The following is a 14,677-nucleotide window of genomic DNA, read 5'->3' on the forward strand; positions in this document are numbered from 1 at the left end:
GCTCTTAATTTTTTCATCAAGAATCAATTGTTCAGCTTGGATTTCCAGCTCCTAGGGTGACAGAGATTAGAAAGTATTGCCAAGGTGACCGATTTCCATATAACCTCATATTTCCATCAACTCCTAAGGAGGCATTAGCAATGTCCCTGAATAACCTTGCAAACTGAGAGCCACGGAGGCCCAGGCACAGAGCATGATAAACCTGGGAGAAGTGGCAATTCACGATGGCCAGGTTTGTAACCCAGGAAGACATCTGGATACCTCACACTTAAGCATCCTCAACCACCTACCTAAAAGAACAATGTAAAATGATAATCTAGGGAAAGCAGAGAAAATATATGAGCCCATATACAGGTAAGACAGTAGCTCCTACTGACATCCAAGTTTTTTCCTTTGACAGACCACCAGTTCCTTGTATTATCACCCTGCCTGCAACTTTGAGGTGAAATTGGAGCCCTGAATGCATCAAGATATCTAAGAAATTGGAGAAAAAGACAACAATGGGAAGAAACAGATTACTGTTGGTTTACAGCACTGAAGAGTGAGCTGTTGTGCCTCAAGTCTGGCTGGCAACACTGGAGGTGGAACTAAGCCTTTCCTGTATAACAATTTCACCATCTCAGGCTTCTTTGTTGTCTCACCCTTTCAGCGTGCAAAGAGCTGAGTTTAAAAACCCAGAGCGTCCCCTTTGTGAGTGATGTCTCTCATTTAGCAAACTACAGCAGTATTTTGTTAGCAGCTCCGGTAAAAGGCGAGTCTGAATAATTAAGAACAACGTGAGGTTGAAATACATCTGACTTTACTTACTGTTCTCAGAGAGCTCGACCACGTAGTAGAGCACGGGGCTGTTCCCATCAAAGGGGCGCACCCAGGAGAGCATCACGCTCCGGCTGTGGGAGGAATTCAGAGTGGCCAGAAGATTCTGAGGGGAATGAGGCAGCTCACTGTCAAGGAAAAGAGAAAGGGAGAAAAAAAAAAACAGCACAGAAAAATTAATCTACATTTCATTCAGCTACAGTCTTACAGGCAGTTAAAGGCAGATGACACCAGCCTTGTACGATGATAGATATAAAACCACCAGCAGCTATTGTACAATTAAATAAATGAAAGACATCTCTGAGTTCTTCACAATTTTATCCTATTTGAGGGGGAAAAAAAATAATTTATGCTGAAAGTCCCAAGGCTGATGCTTAGAACAGCTAATGGAAATGTTGCTAAATGTGGAAAAAAGCCAATTTTCATACGGTTTGTGACTGAGCAACTTGGTCAATAAATTTCCTCTCTCACTTTTTCTCCCTTCTTACAATGATGTCCCAGCAATGTGACAGCCATAATACGTATAAACAGTAAAACACATGGGAGATATGATTTAACATGGAATTTTTCATACTCAAGGAAGCAGAAGACATTGACACTATCCACACAGAGCTACTAATCAAAATTACCATATGTATTCTTAGGCTACAGAACAGCTTGATTTACTTGCGGATTCAGGCTTATCCTGTCATGGGTAGAATCCTTCCTTCCTATAATAAGGATTTTTTTGGGAGCACCCAACCAGAAAATGTAGCAAAAATGCCTGCAGAAACCCCATGGAAATACCAAATGAAACATTAAAAAACAAAAATAAAACAGCAGCTCAATTAAAATGTGTAATTTCTCCACATAAAGGAAATTTGTGGAAAAACATTTCATTTGTACTCATTGGCTGGAAGTGGGAGGCTGCACGGTGCAGTAAGAACACTAAATTCTGCTGCAACCCCTCGATGCTGATGTGTTTTAAGAGATAAAAGCCCTTCAGCGTTATACTTGAGCATGATTTCTGCTCCTTATCCTCCTGTTCCTAAGGAGGACAAGGATCTCATAGTGAAGGAAAAGCAAGGAGGGGCAGTTTTTACCCACTCAATCCACTCTCCTCCCCAGGAAAGCTGAGGGTGACCCTTCCACAGCTCCTGGCCAGGGCAGAAAGCCACAAGGGTACTTCACACGCTTAATTTAAAAACACAGTAATTCCTGGGTGTAATGTATCATGTACTGAAGGCTCACAGTTATTTAAAAACCGCAACTCCTCAGCCACTCAGAAAAGTAAATACAGGCTCTGGCTTTAGGCCAGAACAATAAATATGTCCTGGATTTCGGCTTCTACTGGAAGATTGAGGAACATATGGAGAGCCAGACAATAGCTTTATTATTTTTCTGTTAAAACTGCGAATGCTTTTGTTTACGTGTTTCTGAGGGAGACAAACTGTGGAGTTAGCACCCAAAAAAATAAAAGATCACTGAGAGAGCCAAGGAGTGGTAAGAAAAACACAGAGCTAATGAGGCAACGCAAGTGGAAGGCACTTCTCTGCCCACCTCTCTCCAGGCTAGAAGGGTTGATGCTTCCTAAGGCTAAACCTGAGACTTAAAGTCTTGTCTCGTCTCATTTGACTTTAAATGCATAACGAAATTAGCAGCACGGTGACCCCAGGCTCTTCCTGTAGTAAACATGGAATGACACCTCAGGGTGTGATTCAGATCTTAACTTCATTAAATCACTTGCTTGAGATGCCTTGATCGTGAGGAGTTTGGGCTGACTGAGCTCCCACTTAGATCTGGGCACGCACTGACAGCTCAGACACGGCCACTTTTGGGCTGGGCCCAAAGGAAGCAGATTTTGAATACAGCACTGTAAAATTTTCGATGAGTTTAGGGATGAAGGGGACCTGGAAACAAAGTAGAAGGGCAGCTGGCCTGAGAGAGAACAGCAGAGAAAGGCTGGAAAGTGTGGAGAGGGGGTGTAAGATATGGCCATTTACCCAGGGACTACAGGAGTGTGCTACTTAATTTTGAATGAAACATTAAATTATAATAAACATTAAACCTCTGCTACAATTTATCATTATGTCCTAAGCAAGCTGGTTGGAAAAGTTTTTGTGATTAAGCTGGCAGAGATAATTACTGAAGGAAAGAGTGAAACGTCTTGTTGCTACATGGTTCACTGAAGTCCCAGTCCCCATGTCATTTATCAACACTCCCTGTGGGGGAGAGCTCAGAGATGGGTCATGGCTCCAGCTCCTTCTGGAAGATGATGGTCACAGAAGTAGCAATGTAGGAACAGCTGAGGGGGAGCTCACAGCAAACTTATCCCCATGTAGCTGCTTTTCTGGGAAGTAAATAAGCACTTCTGGTACATATTAAGGATATTTTCAGGATGTGCATTTACTAATCTTGATCTCCCATACATTAGAAGGGCTCAATCAACAGCTCACTTGAAGACAGAGGCTACAAGACTTAAAGCTCAGCCTCTTTTTCTTAATGTACAGAAGTCTCAGAAGACTTTTGGAGAAGAGGGGTTATTCCCTCTTTCCTGTTTTTCTTTTAACACCCAAACTGAGTTTAAACATGGGGTTTTGTTTGCTCAGGATTTGGGTTTAGTTGATTATTCTGTTAGATTGACAATGATAATCAGTCAGCAGGGTGAAGGAAACAAGCACTTTCTGTTCAGAGATTGAGCAGCATGAGCTGCAGCCATACAGGACACCTTCTCACTGATATCATAGTCTTTAGCCATGTGTCCACACCAACCAGCAACAGATGGTGCTTACAGATTTAAGTCCCTCAAGGCAGACAGAACAAGTGCTTAAGATACACACCTGGGCAGAAATAAATATTTAAAACTACAAAGACATTTCAGCACAGAAGTGTACTTCTCTCTTTGTAGTATACAAAAGCAGAGATTAATAAGTGGTAATTTCTACTTCAGCCAGCACTTACACTTTGTCTCCTTCTCATTTTCTACCACATACTGTGTGGAAGGGATGATAAATGAGACCTGTACCACCATCATGAATATTCACGTTCCCCAAAGAGATCATTGCTTCTATTTTTCCTTTAAGAGAATTACTTTTCCTTGCTGCTAACATCCAAGAAATTATTGCAGGGAATGCTAATTTCAACCCCTTTTCAGGATGAGAAGGACCTCAGATCAGAACTGCTCACCTTCTTATGCACCATGAAAGTGGATGAGGTTTAGTACAATAACACCCAGGGCACTCAACACCCCTTGACCAGACACTGGCAGTGTAATTCTAGCATTATTATCTTTCTTTTGTTCACTGAAGCCCCAAACAGGAAATATATGAAAGTTTTTCAATATAGAATATTGGAAGACCTCACTCCTCTAATGCTGAAGAGTTGCATGGAGGCAAGTTTTCCATAACTTACTTTGTATGATAGAAAAATATGTCCACGGACACTTTAAAAATCTGTAATTGATAGATAAGCCCAGGGTTAATGGTATTGCCACCAAGGTGACCTGAGGGGACTCTGATAAAGCAATTAAAATAGCAGATTTGCAAGAAAAGAACATGAAGTCGTTGTGACAATCTAGGAGAGAAATATTAGCCCGTTGCAAATGATACATGTTCAAAACAGAAACCCTAATGTTTTGAGTCAGCTCATCACTGCCAGAGGGCAGCTGAAAAATTCACTCAGCAAACACACAGAGCGTTTTATAAAATTAGCTAAAAGCAGACTATTTGCTGAGGAAAATAAACCAGACATGGTTTGGAGAGACTTCTGAGAAAAATGGTCCAACAGCAGGTAATTAGAGAGACTGTGACTGAAGAGGGGATTACTAAAAAGGCACAAGAGATTAAACAAGTTTTCTTGTCAGTTTATGAAAAGCCCTGCTCCTATTTCAGAAATGATTTCCTAAATCAGGTCCACCACGTGGGTTTTGCTCAGGAGCAGGTGGTTCATCTGCTCCAGCCGATAACGCGGCGAGAAGACGAGGCAGGAGGGCTGACAGAGCTCTCAGCCCTGATGGCTCCGCTCATAAAAGTTTATAATGTTTTAAATTAAGAAACGCGTCGACTGTTGCTCGGGTCTTTCCAGTCTCCCTCGCAAAAGAATCCTCTCCAATTTCTAAACACAGGAAGGACTCTTTCAAGGCAGCCCCGAGTTTTGAGGCTTTTTGTCTCTCGTAGGTCTATAAAGGGGTGAATTTTTGAAATTAAAGAGTTGCCAAGTTCCAGAGCACTCAGATTTATTTCCCATTTCATTTTGTTGGTCACCACAAGCTCAAATCTACAGATGGGAAAGGGTTTTGAATTTTATGCTTTCTTTTTGCTGAAAACACCTACATTTCTGCTAAACCTTCAATGACAAACAGACACAATGGCATTTATTTCCAAGTGCATTTCTGGGTGATATTTCTCTTTTGAGTATCAAGTGCATTTAGGCTCAGCAGTGAACCTTGCTTCTTGGATGACATCTCAATAGAGAGCTTGGAAAAATAAATAGAAGCTTTCTTTCCAGTGAGGAAGGAATAATATATTTTCAAGTTTGACATTCTTCCTGCTTTCACTCCCTGCAGAAAGGAGAAGAGGTGGGCTATTGGAACCGAGGGATATGGGATCCATATGAAGATACATTTGTAATGGGATATCATTTTGATCTCTTACTCTATGTTGGCCATACTGATTTTAATTCTAGTAATCAAGCTATTTTTTATGGGATATATTGGGAAGAAATTGGAAGAAGCAGCAATTATAAATACTCTAGTAAAAAGAGCATCAAAATTCATGTATGGATGGTTGACAAAGGCAATACTATGCATTCTTGGCAACCCACTGGGGTTTATTGTAAGTGGTTAGCTCCCCTCTCCTGCTTTTGAAGAAGACAGAACAATAATAGTTCTTTCTCTGATGAAAGGGAACTGAAAGAAGATGAACTTGCTGCCAGGAATAAATTGTCTATTTTTGTATTACATTGTCCTTCCCATATTTTTGCATAGAAAAAGAGCCTAAAAGGTTTTACTATATGTTGTGACATAACAGAGGCTTGTAGAGGGCTTTGATTTTCCAACAATGCAGCATTACCATACTTTTCAGTCACATTCATACAACAAAGAGATTCTTTAGCATGGGCTGCAGACGGGCTGATATTGAGCAGTGGGTATCATCAGGCATAGATAGTGGTAATTCTGCATATTTTATACATACTGAGAATCCTCAGGATACTTTGAGCTGGAATCAGCACAGTTTCCCATCAGGTGAGTGATACATTGTGATAACTCAGCTTATGCAGCTTTAGGAATGAGCCTTTTTTCCTCTATATGTATTTCAGGGTGGTATTTACAGGACTATAAAAGTAAGCTTAAATGAAGCTGGGATGTTTCATAACATGCAATTACTTTCAGGATCAAATCCTATGACTTGGAGGGATGCAAGAGAGGCAGAAGCTCACCACCAAAAGACCTGCAAATGTTTCTGTATATGCAGCTGAGAATCTCCGGTAGGAGAAAAAAAAAAGTAAGTACAAAATTAAAATCTATCTCTTGTAGAAGAGAAACATCACTCGCAAATGTTTTACCTCGTGCAAATCAAATCAAGTGATGTACATGAAGAATAAACACATTTAGAGGGAAGACAAATGAATAGAGTATCTTGACTAGCAATTAGTTTCTGTGCCCAAGTACCATCAGTGCAAAATTGATGAGCAAGGTAACCTTTGGCTGCACTTTTGCAAGTTCTTCATTAGTTTTCTGGCTTTTCTTTTCAAATATTTTATTTCTTCTTTCCCGCTGAGAAAAATGATCCATCCTGCTTGCACCATCACTGCATATGTGCTGTGCTATCAGTGTAGGTTCTTCCAGCTAGGAACACTGCCTTTCTCCCCAAGCCTGTCTTTCAACAGGGGAAGACAAAGGATGAAAGCTTTCTTTCCTTCTTTTCACAGATTAGAAAACCAGTCCACTCAGAGATTAAATAACTGAAGGTCGTCCTGAAGGTCAATGGTTTTGAATTGAATCAGTTTGAACAGAAATCAGTAACAAATTTATTTGTGCCTTTGGAAATTCCTCTTGACGTGCACAGAGGTAGAGGAGGAACATGTTCGTTCCTGGGGGAAAAAAGGTGGAGAGACAATTGGAGTTGTCAGACAAGGCAAGGTAGGGTATGATATTATCCATTGGTGACTGCTCCAGTCTGTAATTGGTTGAGAGGCCTCCTTTGAACATTTGTCTGACATTAGTGCTACTCAAGGCACTGAAGTGTAAGTGCTCATCGATGGGAATGTACATGCCCTGTTTGTTAATGTTCTGCACAAGAGAATTATCCGGGAGAACAGGGAATGTTATAGATCTGTCATTCGTATACAAGCTGGAATTCAATCTCAGCTTTACTTCAGACATTTTCTTTCCACATATTTTCTTCTTCATTTCACTCCTGTTGTATCATGTATCTCTCCTTCTCACAGATCTGTGCTGCTGAGCCAAACGATAATGATGAAAGCAGCAAAGAAATGCAATATTCTTTGGCAGTATTGCACTACCTGCAGCACTGCTTTGAAATGAAATGTCAGAATTCAAGGTATTATTGAGTGACTTATCAGTTACTCAAGTCCTCTAAAAGAGTGTGTCTGATAGATTTCTTTAATTCCTCCAGGAAAAACAGGTGATAGGTGATCGGCAACAGAACATCAGAGGAAGCAGAGATACAGGATTAAGGGCCAGTCCCAGTGCATGGAGAGCCACCCAGAACAACTGGAACAGCAGGGGTGCCTCAGCAGTGCACACAAGATGTGCCTCTCCCAGCTAACTTCTAGCCCAGATTTTATGGACCATAAAAAGGCTCCTCACCAGTCAAGAGGGAACTGCAAGTAAACACATCTGCCGTGCTGTACTGGGCTGCACAGGGCATCTTTTGCTATTAAGGATTAAAAAACCATCACCCTGCTGAAGTGTTTAGCACATATTTATGGCTTTGCTTCAAAGCCCAGGTTTTAACATTCTTTTCAGTCTTTACTCCGTAATTTTCTGCCCTCCATTCAAAACACGCCTCAGAGAAGAGCGAGCGTGGTTCTGTAGCAGCAATATATTTTGAATTGTCTCGTGCTCTTGGATGCAAACCAGCAGTGAAACGCACTCCGGGAGGAGAGCTGAGGAGCGCTTAATTAGAAAAAGAATGTATGACCGCTCTCTGAAAATGGGCATCTGATGTAGCCTTGGCACTGTCAGAATAACGCTGTATCAAACAGCCCTCTGCATAGCAAATCTCAGAGGTGAACTCATTACACTGCCAACTGCACAAGTTGCCATCCTCTCAGAGACGTCAGGCATGACCAGCAGAAACGGACGCAATTTTAGTTCAATTAAAGCGCGCGGCACTACTCGAGCAAATAAATAAATAAATAAGTCTACATAAAACATTACCTTCTTTTTCATTTGATCTGCTCCACACATGTACCAAAACCACAGCTGTTGCTTTTAGTGATAAAAATAAAACGGAAGTGCACTTCACCCCAGTGGGATGACAGGAATAGAAAATATGGAACCCTGTAATGACATTTTTATAATCCTTTTCCAGAATTGAATGGCAATTTAAGCATTTCCTTGTTTTTATTTTTAAAGATCTGTAGGAATAAAGAAAGTCATACATAAAAATATTTTTTTTCCCCCGGAAAAATGATGTATCAAAAGAATGCAAGAGTAAGCAATGCCTGTCCAGGGACCAGCTATTCTGATAAATGTTTAACAGAGAAAAAATACTAAAAAGAATGAAACGTTTTCTTGTTTTCAAACCTTGGCATCACAGTGCAGCACCTGGGCTTTATGGGAAAGCCCTACAGCATGGGATGATAGAAGGATCCAGGTTTGAAAGGACCTCAGGAGGTCTCTGGCCCAAACTCCTGCTCAAAGCAGGGTCAGCCATCAGATCAGACCAGTTTATTCAGTCAAAACTGGAGACAGTATCCTAGTTGTAGACTAATAAATGTCAAATAGGAGGAGGGAATCATGTCCACCAATCTGCTCTGCCTGTGTAAGCACAGCCCAGGATGTTCGTAGCCTGTTCTGTGCCCACAGGTCCACAGCTGAATCATGTTCAGCTGCTGCCTACCAAGATCCCCAGGTTCTTTCCAGCAGAACTGCTACCAGGGGGTCAGTGCCCAGACTGTGTTCCTGCAAAAGGTTATTCCTCCCCAGATGCAGACGTTGCATTTGTCCACGTTGAATTTTGTAAGGTTCTTCTGGGACCATTTCTCAATCTAATTAATTCCTTCTGAATGGTGGCCCTCCCCTTGAGTGTATCAACTCTCCCCATCCATTTTGTGCCACCTACACACTCTATAGTCTCCTGTGGTTGTCCACTTCTACTAACTACAGGTGGACCACCACCTCTTAATCTTTATCCCCTGAGCTCACTCACACCAGCTGGAAATGCAGATGTAGTGATTCAGAGAGATGCAGTTGGAGTAACTTCCAAGGCTCCAGCTGTGTGGAAGCCCAAGCAGGATGGCAGCATGCAAAGGGCAGGACATTTCGAGGCAGTTTAATTAGCAATGAACCAGGCCTAATTTCCCCTAAAAAAACCCCAGACTGTCCAGAGCACCCAGAATTAAATGCTAGAAAAATGTTATCTGAAATCAAGCATAGAGTTTATCTAAGATGGAATACTCACATCACTTCCAGTCGAGCCATTCTGGAGTCGTTTCCTCCAGAAGAAATGACCTCACAGGTATAATCTCCAATGTCACCTGACCATGTCTGGCTGATGAGGAGGGTTCCATCTTTCTCTACTGTGATCCTGGAACTGCTGGATGGATTTATTACAACACTGTCCTTCTTCCAAAGATACCTGAGTATTACAATGTTTCAGTTATTGATTACTCATAAGAATGTCAAAATAGATTTATTTGAACTCTGCTATAAGGTATCAGCTTCTGTCATCATGTGTTAAAGAGGACAGGCCTCCACAGTTACTTTCAGGAGCAGTGCCTCTTACCAATTTAAGTTTCAGATCAAGTGATCAGAAAGAGAAAAGTAATTCCAACCAAGATATTCTATATTTTATAAACAATATTATATATATTTATATATATAATATATATATTTTATATATATATATGGATAAGGTGAAGTATTCAAAAATGTCCAAGTTCATAAGCCCATCACACACCAACATGTCCCAGAGATGTGTATAACCCATGGTCTCACAATTACCTATCTGTACACGAAATTTTTATGCCTGTATTTCTCTTTCTGAAGTTCTTTCTGCAGTTCACCCTTCGAGCACCCTCCAACCTCTCCCTTGCAGTTTCTTTCATGTTGCTTTCAGACTACATAAATGTTCATGGCAAATTGATTTTAAGATTTTGAGCTTCCTCTAAATGGCCTAGTATGAATTTTAATAGTTCATACAAATTTTGCTTTCCTTTATACAGTTAAAGCAGAATATAAGCCCAAGTTACTGATGTATTTCCAAAAACATGGGCATCTCTTGTGTGGCTTTTATGCACCCCAGAGTAAACACTTCTGAAATCCTATTCCTTCTCTTTGGCTTTTACTCTCATTAAGTATCGGCTTCTGACAAGTTGGTTTTATTGATAGTGTATTAACCTTGACAGTAAAATCATGGAAGGCTATATTGAAGTCATGAAGTGGAACATAGCTCATTGTAAATAATACATAAGGCTGAAATGGAAGATGGGATTTATATGATTAATGATACAGTGTACAACCTTATAATGCAGTAATCAGGGGTCTGCTGTGAAAATCTGGGGTCCTGAAACTTTTCACCTAACGCTATTCACACAGATTATAAAATTAAGCCGGGATAAACCACACAAACAGGGAGTGACACCACCAACCTGATTGAAATTCTGGGATCATGAGTCGCCTCACAGTGCAGGGTGGCTGTGGTTCCTTTGATCACAGTGCTGTCCTCGGGAGGGCGGATGATGGAGGTGCGATCTGAAAGCAGCACAAGCCACAGCTCAGGTGAAATTGCGGCATTTTGACTTGGATATTCACTCAGAGAGCAGCCACCGAGCTTTTGTCATTCAAAGCAAGCTCTTCAAGCCTCTGCTGCAAAGGCTCCCCCTCCCTCTAAAGTCACTGTGACAAGGAGAGGTGACACACTGTGGGGTGCAGAGAGATAGAGCAGCAGAGGGCACGAGCATGAGCCCAGGGTGGTGAGAGCAGAAGAAGCTAAAGCTGTGTGAACTCTCACTTGGCTTGGGGCAACTCCCTAAAGTCATATGGCAACAAGTATGTTTGTGGTGTGTTATGAAGGAATCCGAGCACGCACAGAGTCAGGAAACGAGTCACACTGTTTGGAGCAGGGAAAACACAAACAAAACCAAAGAAAACCCGCCCAGAGAAGAATGCACTAGAAAAAGACCAAGAACGAGAAACTTAAGTGGCACCCTATGATCTCATCAAATCCAGGACAGAGGCTAAAGGAGAGGCGCTTCTAGCAGACAAATTTTCCACATAAGAAAGGTATGTTGTTTACTCAAACATTTCAGAACATCTTTATTCAGGCCCCTCCTGGAGCCCCAGAACACAATAATTGCTGTAACTACAGCAACGGGATCCAGTGTGGAAGATCTCTATTATGTGTAACATGCAGGAGCAGCAGCAGATAGTATCAGCCGAGGCAGGGAGACAACCAGGATGAGTATGGAAGATATGTGGATAATGTTAATCAGTCCCAAATCCCTGCAGAGATAATCAGCACGAGACACCTCATACATGCACAAGAAGGAATCATCAGCAAAATCAAAAGCTGACTCTTACAGCATGGAATTTTTAGCATTATTCCTGATGTACCCATGCATGACGTCTGGCTTTATAATGGTGCTGTTGCTACACAAACATTAGGTTATATTCACTTTTCTTTCCCTCCTCTGAAGCAGTAAAATGACTAGGAACTATCTTAGTACATATAAGAACCATAGCTTTGAGAATAAATAGGAAGGATCTCCTTTACTTGATCCATACACCTGGATATCATTCAGTTTACAGCATCCTGATATCCATATTGTCAACTCCATACTGTCAAAACAAAAAGAAGATGGCCATATGACACAAGTACATTACAGTTACTACTAGTAATGTTTTCAGGTATTCCCAAGTTCAAAAGGAAAAATGTGGCTGATTCAGCTTGCAGTTTTGGGATTAACAAATGCCAAATATGCATAATAATAATAATGGCCCATCTTCACGAACGAAGATTTGGGGAAAGGTCTTTTACCTTTCCAGCCTGCGCAATGGATTTTTTAGGTGAGACACAGCCTGCGCTGAACTGAGCCCACCCTTTAATCCTAAGGTTCATCTGCTGGGGCCAAGCAAGCTTGGACAATGGCAGTGAGGTCCTCAGGACGTAGGTTTGTTTAGAGTGTCCTTCTCATAGATGGATGGCCTCACAGGGCTAATGGGTTCCATCTGCCCGGGAGGGACTGGGAATTGAACCTGGGTCGCAGCGGTGAGAGTCCCACATGCTAACCACACAGTTAAAAGGTCTGACTTGCAATGCCAGATGCCAAAGCAAAACCTGAGTAAAATTGTGTGATTGAAGCTCTATTTAAATACACTTCCTTTCACAAAATAGAGATTTATATGCATAATTTTACAAACAAAAAGGGTATTTGTGATGGGATTCCTAAAATAGATACATTATTCCCATTAAATCATACAAGTATCTCTATTAACGAGAAAAGCATAATTACTTATGAAAATTTCCTGAGCATACAACAAAAACTGATTAATACTTGATTAAAGTTAGACTTTAAACAAAGCATTATCCTTACTCCACACTGTCAGCATCACAAAAGCATTCAGAGCTCCTTCAGAGTTGACTGCACAGCAAGTATAATTGCCAGCATCCTGGAGGAAAACGGGTGTTATCTGGAGCCCTCCAGATTCGAGAAGAACGAAGCGAGGAATCTGAACTGAGCCACTGGCTAAGATCTGGTTCCCTGAAACACAGGAGGGAGAAGCAGCACGATTAGTGTCACGTAGGCTCAAGGATTAAGTTCTGCAATTCCAGTTCTTCCAACAAACTGTTCCAGCCCGCCCAGGCTCCGGTTCACGGCAGCCCCACAGCAAACCCACTGCTCATGGCGCCACAGGAAGGAAGAAAGAGGCACTGAATGGATCTACAGAACCTCAATAACAGGAATGGACAGGAAAACGTGGATTACAGCTTTTCCACAGGTTAATAACGTTACCTTTCTTCCATGAGATGGCAGGTCTTGGAGCCCCTGACACTTCACAGGTCAGCACTGCAGTCATGCCTTCTGTGACTGTGGTATCCTCTGGAGGCTGGATAAATGCTGGTTTAATGTCTAGAACCAAAAGTTCAAAAAACTCAGTGCATCAGCTCTCAGAAAGATCCTTTACCTATTATTACGGACTACTTTACATCCACTTTTATAGAGCTGATCATGGAGAAGGACATGACAATAAGACATGAAAACCTTTCAGCAGTGACTGTAACCTTTCCTTATTCATCTCCTAGGAATTGTCTAATCCTGTTTATTACCTACACGGAAAATAAAAATCTATCAGTGCCTGTACCTGTACAAGTCAGATGGGTTACAGAAGATGGAAGATAAAGCTCAAAATGAGTGTTTGGGGGGAAGTTGAGAAATCTAGATAAACAAAACTATTTTCCTTCATCTTCATAATAGAATTCTTTAGAATGAAAAGCAACTTGAGAAAGGCATTAACTTTGAAACTTAAATGTCAGCCAAAAGAATTTAGAACCTGAGTCTTATCCAAGACATTTTCCAAGTTTCTTTCTCTCTTACATTTTCCCCCAGTTGCATTTTATTACAGTTTTTTTCCTCCAGTTTCCTAGATATATATTGAACTGGGACTGATCTATTTTCTGGGGCCAGTAGGAATTCTGAGCAGTATGTGCAAACTGCTCTTGGGCTAAAAATCAGCTTCCTAAAGAGAAGTTTAATATTACAAAAATGACTGTTAATAATCACCTTTAAAAGAGACTACTAGGATTTGTAATTCTTCCATAGAGAAGCATGCACTTCATTAACAAAACCATTTATTCAGACTTTTTGGCCAAAAAACGATATCTAACTTGAGCTTTCTTTCTTTCCCCCTGCTAAATACAGTAGTAGACAAAGGCAAATAAAATAATAGCATGCACAATCATGAAGCAGCAGCTCAAGTTCAGAACAGAATTACATGAGAGTAGAAATAATTACTGAAGTATAAAGGAAAGATAAAGTTATTTCAGAATTAACACTTCGTTTTCTTTTTTTTTCCCCTTTCACTAAGATCCCCTGCTGTGTGAAATAGGAGCGTTCCCCTCAAGCCCTTAACGTCACAGAGAGTTTTTCCACAAGTTTCAGCAGATTGTTTTGAGGCCACAGGGGCATTTTGGGGTTCCTTACAGCTGGGGCAGCTACACTTAGATAGAAAAGTGTAGATGCTGTGAGTCGAACTAAAGCAGCACAGAGTGGTGGAGAATCTGGTGGATGCAGAGTCACCTACACGAATGACAACTCATAGATCTCGTATCACAGCTCCTTACTCACTGGTCACATCCAGGTAGGTGTATGTCTGGATCTCCCCAGCTTTGTTACTGGCAAAACACTGGAAGATTCCGGCATCCTGAGGGCGCAGGGAGTGGATCCTCAGCCCACCACTCAGCAGCACTTTGTAACGGGGGTTTTCCAGCTTGCTGAGGGGAACAGAGTCCTTGTACCACACCAGGGTGGGAATGGGAACACCTATAAAGAAAAATAAAATAATAACTTCATTACTAGTCTGTGCAAAACATGTTTTAGGTAGTCAAAACACTCAGCACTGTTATGGTCATATCCCTGTTTTCCCATCTTTCTACACCAATTATTTATACTTTTCCAAGCTGCTTGAGATAAATTG

The 14,677-nt window shown here is 41.3% G+C and overlaps 1 protein-coding gene across 3 annotated transcripts in view; it reads right to left on the reverse strand.

The window, feature by feature from the left end:
* Positions 1-14,677, reverse strand: part of SDK1 (sidekick cell adhesion molecule 1) — a 398,710-nt gene that overhangs the window by 127,234 nt on the left and 256,799 nt on the right. For all 3 annotated transcript variants that reach the window (XM_027683614.1, XM_027683613.1, XM_027683615.1), the window contains 6 exons: positions 14,329-14,523; positions 12,997-13,113; positions 12,577-12,744; positions 10,633-10,735; positions 9,444-9,620; positions 808-944 (listed from right to left, as the gene is read on the reverse strand). In XM_027683614.1, the coding sequence (XP_027539415.1) occupies positions 808-944; positions 9,444-9,620; positions 10,633-10,735; positions 12,577-12,744; positions 12,997-13,113; positions 14,329-14,523 (897 nt within the window). The remainder of the gene's footprint in view (positions 1-807; positions 945-9,443; positions 9,621-10,632; positions 10,736-12,576; positions 12,745-12,996; positions 13,114-14,328; positions 14,524-14,677) is intronic.

Source organism: Neopelma chrysocephalum, unplaced genomic scaffold (assembly GCF_003984885.1).
Source record: "Neopelma chrysocephalum unplaced genomic scaffold, ASM398488v2 Primary Assembly neopelma1_65, whole genome shotgun sequence".
NCBI lineage: Eukaryota > Metazoa > Chordata > Aves > Passeriformes > Pipridae > Neopelma > Neopelma chrysocephalum.